The sequence below is a fragment of the Trichechus manatus genome, unplaced genomic scaffold, assembly GCF_000243295.1.
Source record: "Trichechus manatus latirostris isolate Lorelei unplaced genomic scaffold, TriManLat1.0 scaffold00045, whole genome shotgun sequence".
In the NCBI taxonomy this organism is placed as follows: domain Eukaryota; kingdom Metazoa; phylum Chordata; class Mammalia; order Sirenia; family Trichechidae; genus Trichechus; species Trichechus manatus.
The window spans coordinates 964,105-982,454 of NW_004443981.1; the positions used below are offsets into that span (position 1 = coordinate 964,105).

General features: G+C 45.1%; 1 protein-coding gene across 1 annotated transcript in view; it reads right to left on the reverse strand.

The window, feature by feature from the left end:
* Window positions 1–18,247, reverse strand: part of KCNK10 (potassium two pore domain channel subfamily K member 10) — a 148,767-nt gene extending 130,520 nt beyond the window's left edge. The window contains exon 1 of the mRNA XM_004376648.1: window positions 17,752–18,247. Coding sequence (XP_004376705.1) covers window positions 17,752–17,803 — 52 coding nt within the window. The 5' untranslated portion in view covers window positions 17,804–18,247. The remainder of the gene's footprint in view (window positions 1–17,751) is intronic.
* Window positions 18,248–18,350: the final 103 nt, after the last annotated feature.

Sequence of the window (18,350 nt, forward strand, 5' to 3'; positions counted from 1 at the left end):
GATGCTGAGTTTTGGCTAGAAGGGAAATTTTCATGAGGGCAGAGACTTCATCTCTGTCTCTCCAGAGTCCAGAACAGTGCCTGGCACAAAGAAGGCACTCAGTACATGTTTATCGAACAAATGAAGGGATGTTTTCTCCAAGAGGCTGGATGTATACTCACATCCATACTTGTTATAGACTTATAGAGGATTTGTATTGGAATCTCAGAACCAATATGCTCCTGGCTCTAGTAGAGCTATAAAATTCGCTGCTGTCTAGTCGATTCCCACTCACAGCAACCCTATAGTACAGAGTAGAACTGCCCCATAGGGTTTCCAAGGCTGTAATCTTTAGGGAAGCAGACTGCCACATCCTTCTCCCATGGAGCCAGTGGGTTCGAAATGCCAACCTTTTAGTTAGCAGCCAAGTGCTTAAACACTGTGCCACCAGGGCTCCTCAGTAGAGCTATACCAAAAAAAAAAAAAAAAACCAAGCCCGTTGCCATTGAATCAATTCCGACTCATAGCGACCCTAGCCCTACATTAATTCTTCTTCCTAAAGGATGTCTTCAGGGGAAGAGAAAAAGGGCACCAGCACGTGTTGGCATTACCAGGAAAGGCAATATTGAATAATGGAGGTTAGGGGATAAGAGTTCAAGGATGGGTTTGTCCCCTCTTTGCTGTCTGGCCAAGGACAGGTCGCCTGAGCCCTCTGTACTTCAGTGTTGTCCTCTGAAAAGTGTAGGGCTTGTATATCTCAAAGGTGCCTTCCAATCTCTGAGGCGAGTTTAGTGGGAACAGGGTGCACCCTGGGCAATGTTTACACGAGCAGAAGTTTGCCTTCAGTGCCCTTCCCATCTCTTCCCAGTGCCTTCTGTCCTCCTTCTGCACCTGTGCCCCTCCATCCCCACCCCACCTCCATCACACAATCTATCAGCACCATGGCCCTCAGTCTGCTCCCTGCACAACATCTCACCAAAGCCTGTTCCCAACTACAGTTTCACGTTCTGGATCTCTCCCTTCCCCACTTGACATCAACCCATCGATACATATCGGCCCACTGTCCCATTCCTTCATGGCCCAGCTGTCTCATAGAACTTGATTAACTTGGCTGTACTGACGGGTAATTGAGACTTAGTATGTTACTCTTAGAGTTCCTGGTTGGTGCAAACGGTTGATGTGCTCAGCTGCTAACCAAAAGGCTAGAGGTTCAAGTCCACCCAGAGGCACCTGGAAAGAAAGGCCCGCCAATCTACTTCTGAAAAATCAGCCATCGAAAACCCTATGGAGCACAGTTCTACTCTGACATGCAAGGGGTCGCCATGAGTTGGAGTCAACGGCAATTGGTTGTTTTGTTTTTTTGTGTGTGTGACCCTCAGAAAATATATTTGCATTTTAACAAGCTGTGTTCTGGAGATGATGTTTTAATCCATATCCCTATCAGAGCATTTATCACAGTTTATCATAATTACCTGATTATGCACCTGTCTCGGCGGATAGATCGCGAGTTCTCTGGATACACAGACTCGTGTCTTTATCTTTCTATGTTTAGTTCTTAGCCCCATTTCTGCAGGGCTAAATGCTTATGGAATAACCAGATGGATGAATGAAAGATTGCAATGAATAGAGACACTGACAGATGCGAGGCACCCTGATAGGCCTGGGAAGGAATGGTTTGAGTCGTTGGTGGAGAGGGACTTACAGATCTCCTCAAATCCCACCCCCTGTGGCTGTGCTCCGCCTGTCTTTAGAGAGGGAGGCTGAATGTGGAGATTACTGCCTGACAGAGCAGGCATTCATGCGCCTAGAGAAGCTGTGTTCTCACCCTGCCAGAGAAAGGGACCGGCACATCACAGGCTTCTGTGCGGCCCTCTGAGCCGGGTCCACAAAGACATGACTGGCAGGGGTCCCATTATAGTCAACAGAGAAATACCCCTAATGTCACAATGCCCCCGACACAGCAGAAACAAAGAGACAGCAGGCATGGAGGAGACGCCGGCAATTTCTATTAGGCCCATTATGCTGGACCGATAGCCGCATGCTTCTAAAAGGCGTTTGAAGTTTGAATACGGGCATGCCAGAATTTTGAGTTTATTATTAGTCAACTCCAGATATGCAAATTATCGCAGAATCAAGGGCTGAGTAACAAAGCCAAGGAAAGGGATTATTTTAATTAACGTCAAGTCAGTTCTGACTCCTGGAGACCCCATGTGTGTCAGAGTAGAGCTGTGCTCCATAGGGTTTTCAGTGGCTGATTTTTCAGAAGCAGATCACCAGGGCTTTCTTCCCAGCTGCTTCTGGGTGAACTCAAACCTCCTAGCAGTTGAGTGCATTAACCATTTGCACCGCCCAGGGACTCCATTTTTAATTAACAGAAATTAAAAAGGTGGTGGTCATTGGTTTAAAATAGACCTCCCATTAGCAACCAGAAGTTTGGAATCGGCTGCTTTAAACTAAAGGTGTCAGGAAAAGCTTTTCTCTGCCTAAATGTTTTTCGAAAATTCCTATGCTCCCTACAAGAAGACACAGGACATCCCAGGGGTGTCCTGCACCCAACATTGTGCCTGGTACGTAATAGGTATCTTCTGTAAACACTGACTGAATGAAGGAATGAATCAATTAATCAATTTATGAGTGGCTTAAATAATCTTTAAAGTACAAATCCGATTGTGTCGCTTTTCTACTTCAAACCATTCAGTGCCTGCCTTTTTTTTTTTTTTTCAGGAAAAAGATAAAACTTCTTACTAGGACCTACTACTTACTGGTTAGCGAAAAACAGGAAGGCCCTCAACGAGATGGACTGACACAGTGGCCGCAACAATGGGCTCAGGCATAACAACGATTGTGAGGAGGGCGCAGGACCAGGCAGTGTTTCATTCTGTTGTACACAGGGCCGCTATGAGTCAGAACTGACTCGACAGCACCCACCTCTCCGCCCTCCTGCTGCACCGCGCTCTCCAGCCAGTACCAGAATTCAGGTCTCCTGACTAGAGACCACTGCACTTCATGGGCTTTCTCTGTTTTGTTTTGTTTTTTTAATTTTTTTTTTTTTGTGCTTTAAGTGAAAGTTTACAGTTCAAGTCAGTTTCTGATACAAAAATTTATACACACATTGCTATGTGACCCTAGCTGCTCTCCCTATAATGTGACAGCACACTCCTCCTTTCCACCCTGGATTTCCCATGTCCATTCAACCAGCTCCTGCCCCTTATTGCCTTCTCATCTCGCCTCCGGACAGGAGCTGCCCGTTTAGTCTCATGTATCTACTTGAGCTAAGAAGCACTCTCTTCATGAGTATCATTTTCTGTCCCACAGTCTAGTCTAATCTTTGTCTGAAAAGTTGACTTCGGGAATGGTTTCAGTTCTGGGCTAACGGAAGGTCCAGGGGCCATGTCTTCCGGGGTCCCTCCAGTCTCAGTCAGACCATTAAGTCTGGTCTTTCTACTAGAATTTGAGTTCTGCATCCCATTTTTCTCCTGCTCCATCAGGGTCTCTGCTACTTTCTAATACGTCTAAAACTCAAGATCTCAACCAGCCTGCGAGTGAAGGAGTGTTATTCAAAACAACGAGGGCCGTGAGCCACCATCATTACGCACGGCTACAATTAAACCTAGACGAAGTACACTACGTGACTGATGGCTAATTTTTCATAGTTAAAATGGAAACGCTGAGAAAATGATGTGCGCATAGCTTCGTCTGGGTCATAATGAATCTGCTGTGGGCCTAGGGATTGAAAATGGGGCCTCAGGAAGTGTAGAGTTAGTCAGAAAGTGAAATACCCGTGTAGGAGCCACCCTAAAATTCAGTCACTGTGTGTAGGGGGCAGGGTATACAAGGATAGTTGGATGGAGGAATAGAGGAGAAACAGCAGAACCAGAAGGTGGGTGCAATGGCAGATCTGTATCCCAAGAATTTTTCGGCCCTTGGTTACTATGGTTACAGACGCCATGACAGTTGGCTCTGGAACATGACTAGGGCCTCAGGCAGCCTCATTCAACCCACTCTCCCCCTGTTGTAGGCCCTCTCTTTGCCATTTTAGTGTGGGAAGTGACATGTTCAACAATGTCCAGCTCCTGATCGTTCTCAAGTCCATGAGGATACAAAGGAAATCTCATCACTCTTTTCTCCCTGGGGACACAGCAGCTCCAAAACTTTATTCAGAATAAATAAGCCAGGCCTTCATTTCTGGAAACATGCCTCTAAGGCATCAAATGCATCCTGCTTCCTGGAAATCATTTTGTCTTCAAGAGTGTGTGGAAAAAGCAACGCGATAGCCAAAAAAGAAAAAGTTTACTCGAAATATGACACAGTGTGCTAACACCACCAACAGTGACTTGGCACCATGTGGTACACCCCGTCACCCCCAGTCACATTGTCCCTACCGTCTTGGCTGCATACTCACTTGCATTGCAGTCACCCAGACACGTGGCCTGCTGTCATTACAGAAACACACCAGACACACAGCAGACTCCCTGCTCCCCGACATTTCTAGTGCTCAGTCACCTGGTTTTTCTGGTTTTATTCAAGGAAACTGGGTTCTCAATCACTGAATCCATAACAGAAGGGAGAAGACTCATGAGTCACCCAAACTCTTGTTTCACAGTGAGAAAAAATAGGGTATTCTGTGGGGTCATTTCTCTGATAATTCCGCACAGGTTTACATGCAGCATGGTGCCCACACAAGATAGGCTCAGCAGACGCTTTTCAGAATTGAATAATCTGTTTAGACTGGTAGGTATACTGGGATCTGATATGAGACTATACATTCACATTTTATAATAAATTACCATCATCACCACCACAAGTTACCATCAAGTCAATTCAGACTCATGGAAACCTCATGTGTATCAGAGTAGAACCGCAGAAGTAGATCATGAGGCCTTTCTCTGAGGTGTCTCTAGGTGGACTCGAACCTCCAACCTTTCAGTTAGCAGCTGCATGTATTAACCATTTACGCCACCTAGGGACTATCATCATATTCCTGTCTTTCTAGAATATCATTTCCAACAGTGGGTCCAAAGGTGGGGTAAATGGAGTTAAATGAATTATGGTTCTGTGGTTGAGTAGGAAACTCAGGATTAAACAAAATTAAACATGTTTCTGTACTGCTCGGATTATCTGGAGAAGGCATACAGTGTAAAGGTGAAAATTCAGGCACTAATTCATACAGAGCCAAGTTTGAATCATAGCATTACTGGGCAACTGTAGACAAGTTACTTAAATTCTGTAGGCCTCAGCCTCCTCATCCAGAAATGAGGATATAATGCCACCTATTTCTTTGGACTAGGAAGAGATAATGAATGTAAAGCACTTAGCACAGTGCCTGGTACTTAGTAAGTATATAACAAATTATAGGGGGAATATGCATATGGTGGTTTTAAAATATATCCTCAAATTCTTTGACACTCCTCCTTTTAAAAGTAGAGCTTAATTCGCCCTCAGCATGAACGTGGGCCAAATTTAGTGACTCACAGCTAATAAAAAGAATGTGGTAGTGGTTGTAATGATGTACGATTTCTAAGGTTAGGTCATAAAAGGCATTGCCAATCACACCTTGTTCTCTCTTGGATTGCTTGTGCTAGGGGAAGCCAGCCACCATGTTGTGAGGATACTCAAGAGGAGTGAAGAGGCCCAAGTTGGGAGGAAATGAGGCCTCTCATCAGTTTGCTAGGTGAGTACATCATCTTGGAAGCAGATCCTCCAGCCTCAGTCAAGCCTTCAGAAGACAGCAGCCCCAAACAACGTCTGACCACAACCTCATGAGAGACCCCTGGCCAGACCACCAGCTAAGCTGGTCCAGAATTCCTGACTCACAGAAACTTTAAGATAATAAATGTCTGTCATTGATTTAAGCCACTAAATGTTGGGTTTATTTGTTACACAGCAATACATAACTCATAGCATGCTAATGTGCATGACGACTCTCCAGGAAGGACTGAGTACGTATCACTCAGCAAACTAACTTGACCATGAAACTATTTTTTCGTCAGAGCATCTGATGAAACCAGTTTGTGTCCCATGGAACATACTTTGAGAAGTGTTGGTCTAGAACTTAACAGTTGATAGAGCTCATTCACATTTATTATCTCATTTGCTCATCGCAACAACTGTGAAGTAGGTATCACTGTTACCTGTATTTTACGCAGGAGAAAACTAAGGCTCAGAAAGGTTCAGTGACTTGCCCAAGTTCCCACAGCTAATAAAATCAGTAGAATAATAATAACTCATACTCAAGTATTGTGATTTCAAACCATGTTCTTTCTCTGGTCTTTCCCCTGGTTTGGCCAGAATAGCCCAGGTGTGTTAAACACGGATTAAGAATACTGGAGAGGCTGGAGAGTCACTGGTAGTTCAATGGTAGAGTTCTGGCCTTCCATGTGGGAGACCTGGATTTAATCACTGGCCAATGCACCTCATGCACAGCAACCACCTGTCTGTCAGTGGAGGCTTGCATGTTGCTGTGATGCCAAACAGGTTCCAGCAGAGCTTCCAGACTAAGACAGAGTAGGAAGAAAGGCCTGGCGATCTACTTCTGAAAATCAGCCAGTGAAAACCTTATGGATCACAATGGTCTGGGCAGCATCTCAACATCTGACAACAACAACAAAAATACTGGGGGACCTAAGAGAGTCTCAGGACTCAGAAGGGTAGGCTCTGCTATGGGTCACTCTCCCAGATGTCCTGGAGAGGGAACAGGATGCTTCGGAAAATACTGGAGCTGGAGCCTGCCCTGACTTCATAGAATAGGTGCTCTGTAACCCTGATAACCACATACTGCAGGGACCACTCATGGAGCCCTTACAATGCCCTGGGAACTCTTCTAAGAGCTTTACACACATCACATTATTTAATCTGCATAACAAACCAAGGAAATACAGGCTGTAATTATCTCAGTCTTACAGATGAGGAGACCAAGTCACAGAGAGATGAAGCAACTTGCCCAAGATCACCCACTAGTAAGTGAAGTAGCTTGAATTGGGATTCATGCAACCTAAGAATGCCAGAGTAGGAAGAGATCTTAGCCATTAACAGCCCAATTCCCTCCTTTTCTATATGAGGCAAATGAGGTGGTGTGGCAAAGCAAGCACTAGAACCAGGTGTGCCCACCCTAAGCTCCTATGCTATACAGAGAGTGCTATCTTGTTCAGGGCTAAGTCCTATCTTCTATCAGGTTATTTTAAGGATGTATATGTTGAACTGTCCTTGAGTGACACATGTGGCTTGCAATCAGCAGCTAACCTAAAGGTGGTTTTGTGGTTCAAACCCACCCAGCAGCTCCATGGAAGAAAGGCCTGTTTCCATAAAGATTATAGCCAAGAAAACCCTATGAAGCAGTTCTGTTCAGTATCACATAGGGTCACCATGAGTCAAAATTGACTCAGTGACAACGGGGTTATTTTTGTTATAAGCTGAACCAGATCTACCATAACTACTTTCCACATGGCCTCAACTTTCACCATGAGAAATGAATGCTTTTGGCCTAAAGCAACATTCTCAACAGTGGAATTGAGGAGCTGACCCAGGATGGTCCATGGCTAAAATGGACTGACAATAGACTGTTCCCAATTAGCAAAGGGAAAAAATAAGTTAATGGATAGTACGTTTTCATCTCTAAGCTTTTCCTTCCACCAATTTCTCTTAAACATCTGGGGCCTGCCTTCTTGTCTCACATGACAAAATAAGTGAATGTTCAATTGTCAAGTATCACACCTGACACCAAGCATCTCCATTTAGCCTGTCTGGCTCATATCACATTAAATCTGGTAGGTTATACTGTTTGTCTTTATCCTGCTAAAATATGATGTGTTATTATTTGGGGAACCTAAAGGCCTGCTTACATATAAGAAACTCATTTCCCAGGTTGTAAAATTTTTCCCAGCTTATATGTCAGGATTACAAATATTCGTATGTGTAGGCCATTCTGCAAAGCTCCCTGTGACTTCCAGGTATTCCACCACTTGAGCAAATCTGGATTGTCTCTTCAAGCATCTTTTTTAAAACTGTAAATGCCCCAACACCAGGTTGTTGTTGTTAGCTGCTATCAAATCGACCCCTGACCCATGGCGACCCCATACACAATGGGAGAAAATGCTGCCCAGACCTGCACCATCCCCATGATCAGTTGCAGACCACACCATTGTGATCCACAGGGTTTTCATCGGTTGATTTTCAGTAGTAGACTTTCAGGCCTTTCTTCTTAGTCCATCTTCCCCTGTGACCCCTTCCATGCTGATAGCTCTGGCCCTCATCCTGCCCTCACCCTAGCTGGAGGATCAGAAATTCAAGTTTTATTTGAATTCATAGTACTCAGTCCCAGACACTTACAGCAGGGAAGAGGAGGCAGGGGGTCTCAAACTGTTCACAAACCACAAATAAATGTTCTAGAAAGTAAACATGAGGGTTTTGTTCCCCTATTCTGGGTGACAGTAATAAGTCTGACACAGATAAATAGCAGTCTCCCCTGAGAGTACTGCTAGGTCCTTTGACCACCATAATTCTTAAAGAGAGAAATCTGCCATGTGGGTGTAACCAACATGGCAACTGTGTTCCTGGTACCATGTTTGGGTAGACTCTGTAACCAAGTCATGCAGAGCTGACCCCCTAATCAACCCTAACTAGGCTGGGTCATCCAGTAAGTGCCCTTTATAAAAGAATCTAAGGACAATAGAAGATTGTCATTTTATTCACCTTTCTGCCACAGCCAAGAGAGCTCTCCAAACTGAAAACTCATAATAGCCTATTAGTAAAATGGCTTCACTCTGTTTTGTCATTAAACTCTGTCTAACTCTCTATGGGCCAAAAGTATATAGTAGTCCACTAGCTCCAAAACACCTTTTTGCCAACAGCCAGCCACTAGCACTGTTTCTATATTAGACACACTTTACATCGTATCTCCGTAGTGGTTGAAGTTGCTCAATTTGAGGCAAGATGGGGATTGTATTTTTCAAATACATCTGATTTAAGCTGATGTTCATACGGAGCCAAGGCACAAATGTTTTAGAAATGGTGTGGAATAGCAAAGCCAACTTGCCCGGTCTTAATTCCAACCAATAATCATTGGGATTGTAAAAGGATAATGATGCTCCCCTTAGACACTGCTAGAAAAGAACGCTGAACCAAATCTTGGCCCAGACAACCTTTGGAACATCTTTACTGTTTACTTTCTAGGGTAATTGTGGTGATTTTGGCACATTATTAATCCCATCTGGAAGGCTGTTCTCCTGAAAGTTGGATATTAAATTAAAAATAGATTATTTTCTTTCCAGAAAATCTAAGTTATGCAAATGTGTGTTTGGAAACACATTAATAAAGACAGCACTAAAGCGACTGTGCAAATCGGGCATACCTCGAATTCACAAGAGACCAAAATCTCCTTTTAGCCATCGGAGCACAAATGGAGTCCAAGGGTCTTCACTTGAACTCATGGGAAAAAGGAAGTGCCAACCTGCACAAGCACAATCTGCTGAGCACAGCTATTGTCTGAGGACTCACTGATCAGGGAAGACTTTCCTCTAAATCTCTCAGATACACTTTTGAATACACTTTTGCGTAAGACGGAATGCAAGAGTATGCAATGGACAAGAACCCTAAAACGAAGAAGAGCTTAAGGGAAATTGTCCTGGATTTAAGAATTAAAAGACTTGGCCTCGTAAACCCACCACCATCAAGTCAATTCCAACTCATAGCAACCCTATAGGACAGAGTAGAACTGCCTCATAGGGTTTCCAAGGAGCGGCTGGGGGATTCGAACTGCCAACCTTTTAGTTAGCAGCTGAGCTCTTAACCACTGTGTCACCAGAGCTCATACTTTGAAAACAGCAATGCAAACAGACACATGTACATCAGTGTTCTCTGCAGCACTATTCACAATAGCCAAAAAGTGGAGAAACCTAAGTGTCCATCAACAAATGAATGAATCAATACAACGTGGTACATGTATACAATGGAATATTCCTCAGTCACAAAGCGAATAGAAGTCCTGATACATGCTACAACATGGATGAACTTTGAAAACATTATGCTGAGTGAAGTAAATCAGTTACAAAAGTTCAAATATTGTATGATTTCACTTATATGAAGTATAAGCGCATAAAACCTGTTGCCATCAAGTCAATTTATGACAGAGTGGAACTTCCCCATAGGGTTTTCAAGGAGCAGCTGATGGATTTGAACTGCTGACCTTTTGGTTAGCAGCCAAGCTCTTAACCACTGTGCCACCAGAGCCCCATAAGTAGAGACCAAAATTTATTGGTAGTTACCACAGCCAAGTTATTGTTGTCGTTGTTGTTAAGTGCTGTCGAGTCGGTTCCGACTCATAGCAACCCCATCTACAACAGAACAAAATACTGCCCAGTCCTACTCCATCCTTACAATTGCTGTTATACTTGAGCCTATTGTTGCAGCCACTGTGTCAATCCATCTCACTGAGGGTCTTCTTCTCTTTTGCTTACCCTCTACTTTACCAAGCATAATGTCCTTCTCCAGGGACTGATCCCTCCTGATAACATGACCAAAGTATGTGAGACAAAGTCTCACCATCCTTGCTTCTAAGAAGCATTCTGGCTGTACTTCTTCCAAGACAGATTTGTTCCTTCTTCTGGCAGTCCATGGTATATTCAATATTCTTCACCAACACCATAATTCAAAGGTGTCAATTCTTCTTCAGTCTTCCTTATTCATTGTCCAACTTTCATATGCATATAAGGTGACTGAAAATACTATGGCTTGTTGTCTGGGGTCTTCAAAGCTTGTGAGCAGCCATCTAAGATATTCCACTGGTCTCATCCCGTCAGGAGCAAGAGAGAATGAAGAAAACTAAAGACACAAGGGAAAGATTAGTCCAAAGGACTAATGGACCACAACTACCACAGCTTCCACCAGACTGAGCCCAGCACAGCTAGATGGTGCCCAGCTACCACCACTGACTGCTCTGACAGGGATCACTATAGAGGGTCCTGGACAAAGCTGGAGAAAAACGTAGAACAAAATTCTAACTCACAAAAAAAGACCAGACTTACTGGCCTGACAGAGACTGGAAAAACTCTGAGAGTATGGCCCCTGGACACTCTTTTAGCTCAGTAATGAAGTCACTCCTGAGGTTCACCCTTCAGCCAAAGATTAGGGCTCATAAATCAAAATGAGAGTAAAGGGGCACACCAGCCCAGGGGCAAGGATGAGAAGGCAGGAGGGGACAGGAAAGCTGGTAATATGGAACCCAAGGTCGAGAAGGGAGAGTGTTGATAAGTCATAGGGTTGGTGACCAATGTTACAAAATAATATGCGTACTAATTGTTCAATGAGAAGCTAGAATTTGTTCTGTAAACCTTCGTCTAAAGTATAATAAAAAAAGAAGTCTGATATGAAATTTATAACACTGATTCACATTCAAAGTAAAATAAATAAAAGTTTTTAGAGCTCCCTACTGTCTAAAAAAAAAAGAAGAAAAAGAAAATACTATGGTGAGTCAGGTGCACCTTAGTCCTCAAAGTGACGTCTTTGCTTTTCAACACTTCAAAGAGGGCTTTTGCAGCAGATTTGCCCAAGGCAATACAAGTGTTTGACCAGGGGCAGGAGGGAGGGGGGAAAGGAGGAGTCTCGTTTAGGAATCATTGAGTATCTGTTTACGGTGATAAAAAATTTGGCAGCAGACACTAATGATGGTTGCACAACATGATTAATATAATTGGTGTCGCTGAATTGTACGTGTAAAAAATTTGAATTGGCAAATGTTTTGCATATGTATTTTTATAACGATTTAAAAAAAAATCAAAAGACCTGGGTTGGGCCCAGCTCTGCCCTGTTTGCCACTTTAGGCCCCCAGATAAGTCATGTACTCTTGCTACGTCTTAGTTTACCCATCCACAAAGCTAAGATTCTAATATCTACAGAACTAGAGTTGTTTAAAGAGCAAACGAGATAATTTGTAAAAAGTGTTCTGTCAGCTGAAAGGTGCTACATACTCACGGTAGAGGCCTCTCCCAAATTTTGCATTAAAGTATGCACTAGAAGTACAGCTTTTTAAAAATCCACCTACTGCTCTGCGTCTTTGCTTCCGTCTTAACTGGATTCAAATACCTAAAAATGCTCCAGTGGTGAATATGAACCAAATTACTCACTGGACACTGATCGTATCTTTATCAGACTAGATCAGCACAGCCCCCGTTAGACTTTTCACTCCAGTGAAAGGGGAGAAAAGAAGGAAACCATCCTCTGGAGGCCTTGAAGAGCTGGGAGACTTCAAGAAAGTGGGAATATTGGCGTGATTTCCAACATCCCAGGTCCCTGAGCAATGCAAACAGTTGCGCTTGACTACTAACCAAAAGGTTGGCAGTTTGAACCTACCCAGTGGCACTTCAGAAGAAAGACCCCAATCTACTTCCATAGAGATCACAGCCAGAAAACCCTATGGAGTAGTGCTACTCTGTAACACACGGGGTCGCCATGAGTCAAAATCAACTTGATGGCAACAGGTTTGTTTTTTTCCAAATGTCCTACTATTTAGGGATATTCTTCCTTTCTCCTTATTCGTACTTCACCATTAGTAGTTCAGAGGGGTCCTGGAATTTCTGTGATGCATGAAGCCTTAGGGATACTCTCCAACCCATCCCACTATCCATCCATTCATTCAGCAAAGGTTATTGAGTGTCTACGATGTGATTACTGAGTGTCACCTTGAGGACTAAGGTGCACCTGACCCAAGCCATGGTGTTTTCAATTGCCTCATATGCACGCAAAAGCTGGACAATGAATAAGGAAGATGGAAGAAGAATTAATGCTTTTGAATTATGGTGCTGGCAAAGAATATTGAATATACTATGGACTGCCAAAAGAACAAACAAATCTATCTTCGAAGAAGTACAGCCAGAATGGTCCTTAGAAGCAAGGATGGTGAGACTCCGTCTCACATACTTTGGATGTGTTATCAGGAGGGACTACCTGGAGAAGGACATCGTGCTTGGTAAAGTAGAGGGTCAGCGAAAAGAGGAAGATGCTCGGAGAGATGGATTGACACAGTGGCTGCGATAATGGGCTCAAGCATACCATCGATTGTGAGGATGGCACAGGACCGGGCAGTGTTCATTCTGTTGTACACAGGGTCACTGTGAGTCGGAACCAACTCAATGGCACCCAACAATAACAACACTATGCCAGGCACTTCCCGAGGCCCTGGGGATATGGCAGTGGACAAGGCAGAGACAGTCCAGCTCATGGAGCTCACGTGCCAGTGAGGGAGGAGGCAACAAACATGACACATGAGGAAGTAAGGTGGTTTCAGATCATAACAAGAGTCAGGAAAACAACTGAGTAGGTGACATAACAGTGATGAGGCTGGAGAACAGGAGGAGAGGTCTTCAGATGGAGCAAGAAAGCTCTCACTAATGAGGTGACATTTGAGATGAGATTCAAATGATGGAAAGGTACCAGCCATGTGAATATGTGAGGAAGAGCATTATAAGCAGTGGGAACTGCAAGTGCAAAAGCCCTGAGACAGAAAGAAGTTTGATCTGTTTGAGGAACAAAAGAAAGCTAAGTGGCCCAAAAATCAGATCAAAGGAGGAAATTGAGGAAGGTCAAAGAGGTAAGCAGAGGCTATGTCAATGGCCCCTTTCCACGAAGAGAGGCTAAATGAGCAGCTTAAAGTCACACAGCTAATTAATGGTACAGCTGGTTCTCAAACCTAATTCTTTTGTCCCCAAATCTAGAGTTTCTTACAGCATATTGATCTGCTTCCCTCAAGCTGTAGAAATACTATTTGCTGATTTTATTGGTTCTTAAAAGCCCTTAACATACATAGGAGTCCCTGGGTGGTGCAAACGGTTAACACCCGTGGCTGCTAACTAAAAGGTTAGAGGTGCGGGTCCACCCAGAGGCATCTTGAAATAAAAGCCTGGTGATCTACTTCTGAAAACTCAGCCATTGAAAACCCTATGGAGCACCTTCTACTCTGACATACATGAGGTCACCATGAGTCAGAGTCAACTCAACAGCAAGTGGTTTGGTTTTTTACTGGTCAATATACATAAGTGCCAAGCCAATCCCAATTTTAAGCAGAAAATCATCAACAAGTGATGTCAGTGATTTAAATGCACCTAAGTTGTGGTATTCCAATCTACTTTCGTGTAGGTTCTACACACAGTTACCCTGTTTACTGAAGTCTTGTTTTTATGAATATGGAGAAAGGCCATAGCCCACCAGAAGATAGTCATCTTACATTAGGTCTTACTTTTACACCTAAACCTCTTGACATTGTTTTCCTTAACTCACCCAGGTACAGTCAAAACCAATCTGTTCTCAAACCACCTTCATTTTGTGCTATTAAATTGTCAGGTAACGGGGCTGTAAGCACAACATCATGATTACAACTTCCTTCCACTACCCACAAGCATCTCCACCTGAAGGGTCAAGTCTGTTAATACCCAAAGCTTACAGTCTATGTAAGGCAAACTGTCCCTCTGATTTTTCCACTGTGATACTAGGGTCCCTTTCATCTTTGCCCTGCTAAACACATTTTGGTCTGTGTAAACACAAATCACCGAAGAACAGACTCAAAATCTGTTCAGTGCCTAGTGACTGGCCCACCAGAAGCAAAAGTGGAAACGTTATTTGGCTAGATGGGTTAGTGGAGAAAGGAATGAGTGAGGAAGTGCTGACCACTGCTCTCCCTCCCCATCTTCCTCCCTCTTCCTTCTCCTCTCCCTCTTCCTCCTCCTCTCCCTCCTCCTCCTCCTCTCCCTCCTCCTCCTCTCCCTCCTCCTCCTCTCCCTCTTCCCCCTCCTCCTCTCCTTCTTCCCCCTCCTCCTCTCCCTCTTCCCCCTCCTCCTCTCCTCCTCCTCTCTCACTTTCTCCTCTGTCTTCTGCTCCTTCTCCTCTGCTCTCTCCTTCTCCTGCTCCTCCTCCACCCAGCAAGCTACTCCTGTCCCTGCACTCTGGGAGCCTCACCAGGCAAGAGTCAAAAGTTCAAATTACTTAAGACACACAGACTAGAAGAGTGTTTAAGAGCCCAGATTCTATTCGAAAGTCACCACCTACTGGCTGTGTGACCTTAGGCAAGTTACTCAACCTCTCTGTTCCTGAGTTCCTTTGTCTGTAAAATTAGGATAGTATCTTCCTCCTAATTTTTTTTTGTGAAGATTTACTAAATTAATATATGTAAAGCACCAGACCAATGCCTGGTATATAGTTCTATATAGGTGAGAGATCTGCCACCCTCACTTCCCACACTGCCACCTCTGTCTACTGGCTAGAAAGACTACTGCTACCTCCACCTTCAAGAACAACCATGTGTGAAGCCAGAGCATGTCACTGGAAAGCACCTTGGTGGTGTCATGGTGGCAATCACATGTCAAACAGAGACAATAACACTCATATCATCCGATAACTACTGTGAGGGTGAAATAAACGGGTGCAGAAAGCACCTGGCATAAGATGATTGCTTTCTGAATGTTATTTTTATTGGGCTCTTTTTACTAGCAGCAGCCATTGGTTGTGACTTCAGATGCTTCTTGCATGTTTCTCCACTGTCCCAGACTATAAAATGTTGATGGCTGGATCTATCACTGCGACATGAAGATTTAGAATGATTATCATACAGAAATGTATTTTAAAAGCCAAGGCAAGCTTCACAAAATTCTCCCCACTTCCCTTCTCCCCCCGACCCCACCAAGTTCCTCGAAGATTCCGACCCTTTAGACAACTGTCCACATGACACACTCCTTGAATGACTCATGGACATCTCCTGCTCAACAAGTCCTAGGGCAAACTCATGAGCTTTCCCTCAAGACTGGTCCTGCCCTGGCTACTGTCCAGTCATTCCAATTCCTCCACCTGCATACTTTATTCCCACAAAGCCTGTTGACTTCACATCCTCTATAGCTCCCAACTCCGTCCACTTCTCCGTCTCTACGGCCACCATGCTGGTCCATGCCACCATCGTCTCTGGTCCCCTCCATCCATGGGAGCCACACATCACGTGTTTTGAAACTTAGTTTAGATCATGTCCCTCCTCTGCCTGAAACCCTTCATTGGCTTAAGATAAAGGCTACACTCCTTCCCCCACCCCAGAATCCCAACCCACCCCAACAGCACAGCCCTTTGACCACTGTGGACCACCCCCCATCCCCAACCACATTTCAAAATACACATTCCCTCACTCCCCATGCCAGCCATGGGGACCTCCTTTCAGTTCATCATACACAATGCTCCCTCCTACCTCAGGGCCTTTGAACTTGCTGGTCCCTCTTCTGGAACACCTTCCTCTCCTCATTAGTCTGTTAACTCCTGTTCATCCTCTAGGTCTCAGTGTAAGTCTCAACTCCTCAGGGAAGCCTTCCCTGACCACGCCCATCTCCTGGTCCTAGACAGTCTGCTCAATCAGACACTTTCTTAAAGCACTGATCTTCTCCTTCAAGGAACATATATAAACTTGTCAACATGCACTCTTCTGGGCAGTGATTGTTTTGCATCCATCTCCCTCACTGTAAACTCCAAGGATGCAGACCTTCTGTCTGTCTTCTTCTGACTGTATCCCCAGGGACTGAGACAGTTCTTGGTATAGTATGTAGTAGGTTTTCAATAAATATGTTTTGCAAGGATTTAAAAAAAGAAAAAAAGACACAGCATACCTCCATATTTCCAGAGATTAGAGACAAAAAATTGAAGGTTTGCATTGTATATAAGGTGTAAGAACCTTGGTGTTTAAAAAAGCCAATACCGCTCACTCGTAAATAGCCAGTCAATTCGTAAGACATTTAGTCAAGATGTGAGTGGGTTTCTTCGTCTTCAGTCCGGAGAAAAGAAGAAATGCACTCATAAAGAACATTACACACATGCTTGGTTGAATTTCAAGCCAAACACACAGAGGCATTGCCTAGCCCAGCTCAGCCGAGCTAAGACAAATGCTGAAGAGTATTCTTGTCAAAACTGAACACTCGGTTTCAACTTGTTCTGCTCCCATCCTGATACTGAGGAGGAGCCTTAACATTTGTATGCTAATTAAAGGCACGGTGGCCAACACTGGGAACAACACACAAATCGGTCTTAATCGCCCTCTTTTGCGTCCAGGGAACATTATCCAACACTCATAAGCGCTTATAAATGACACCCCTTCTCCAGCAGGCACACTGCATGCCCCCTCCCCAGCCCCTGCCAGCCCCACCCTTCTCGCCAACCACTCCTCGTCTCCTTCCTACTATGACCTGAACCAAACCAGCTGCCTGGTTTGGTAGTAAGACTGAGCCAAGACTCGGGAGGCCCCCGTGGGCTCCATTATTCCGCACGCTCTTAGAGAAGGGTCACCCTCAGGGACCGCTGCTGTGCAGATCCGCTCTCCACTTGCTGCCAGGAAACCTTTCCCACTGAGGACACCCGGGCAGGCGGCGCGGCTCCGGGTCCAAGGGGAGCCACCCCACCCATCTGCCAGAGAGACAAAGATCACCAGAAACAAAGGACACACACACATACACACACAGTCGCACAAAGTCAAAAGCAAATACCGACACTTTGTGCTATGTCAAGCCAAACAGCGGACTTAGTGTATCTTTGAATAGATTTTAAAGCCATCCAGGAAGGACAATGATTATGTGATAATGACAGGCAGTATCTGGGTTCGGAACCCACGCTGCCTCCGCCCTCCTCCCACCAGTGGTGCAGTTCCCAAGCTCAGATCCCAGCCTGAGGACACACGCTGCGAGAAGCGAGTCCTCCGCTCACGGAGGCGCGCACATGCAGGAGACGGAGGCAGGGTGAGGGCGGCCAAAAGTCGGAGATACCTACCTTTAGGATCCCAGTTCACCTGTTTCCTTGGAGTCTCGATTGGAAATTTCATTGCTCCGTTGCTCAGAAGGGGAGGAACTGAAAAGAGTCTATTTTATAATAATAAAGTCCTCAAGCTTTGCACGCCTCGGTACAGCAGTCCAATAAAACAATTTCCAAGAATGGGGGAGCCTGACCTGGCTCAAAGAGAAACCCCAGTGAGAGATAAGTGGGAAAATATTGGCTTAGGGGAGAACTGGAAAAGGCTTGGGTGTTTGTACCGATTAGGGGGGTGGCCGGCTGTGGCACCCTGGGTCAAGGGAAAAGTAAGCTAAGCGAGGTGTGGATGCAGAGGAAGGCTCCGGAAGATGACAGAGCCAAGCTGTTTCCTAAATGCGGTGCAGGTTGGCTGGGGACTGAGCAGCCCGAGGGCCGGCTCAACGAAGAAGCCCACTGCAGTGTCACCGGCCCCCGAAGGCGTGTACGCACACACTCCCGCACACACACACTCGCTCACACCCGCCCGGGCGCGCGCTTCGGCGGGCACGTCGGCTTCGCTCGGCGGCGCTGAGCGCACACGCCCCACCTCGGCCGCGCTCCTCGCCCCCGGCGACGCCCCC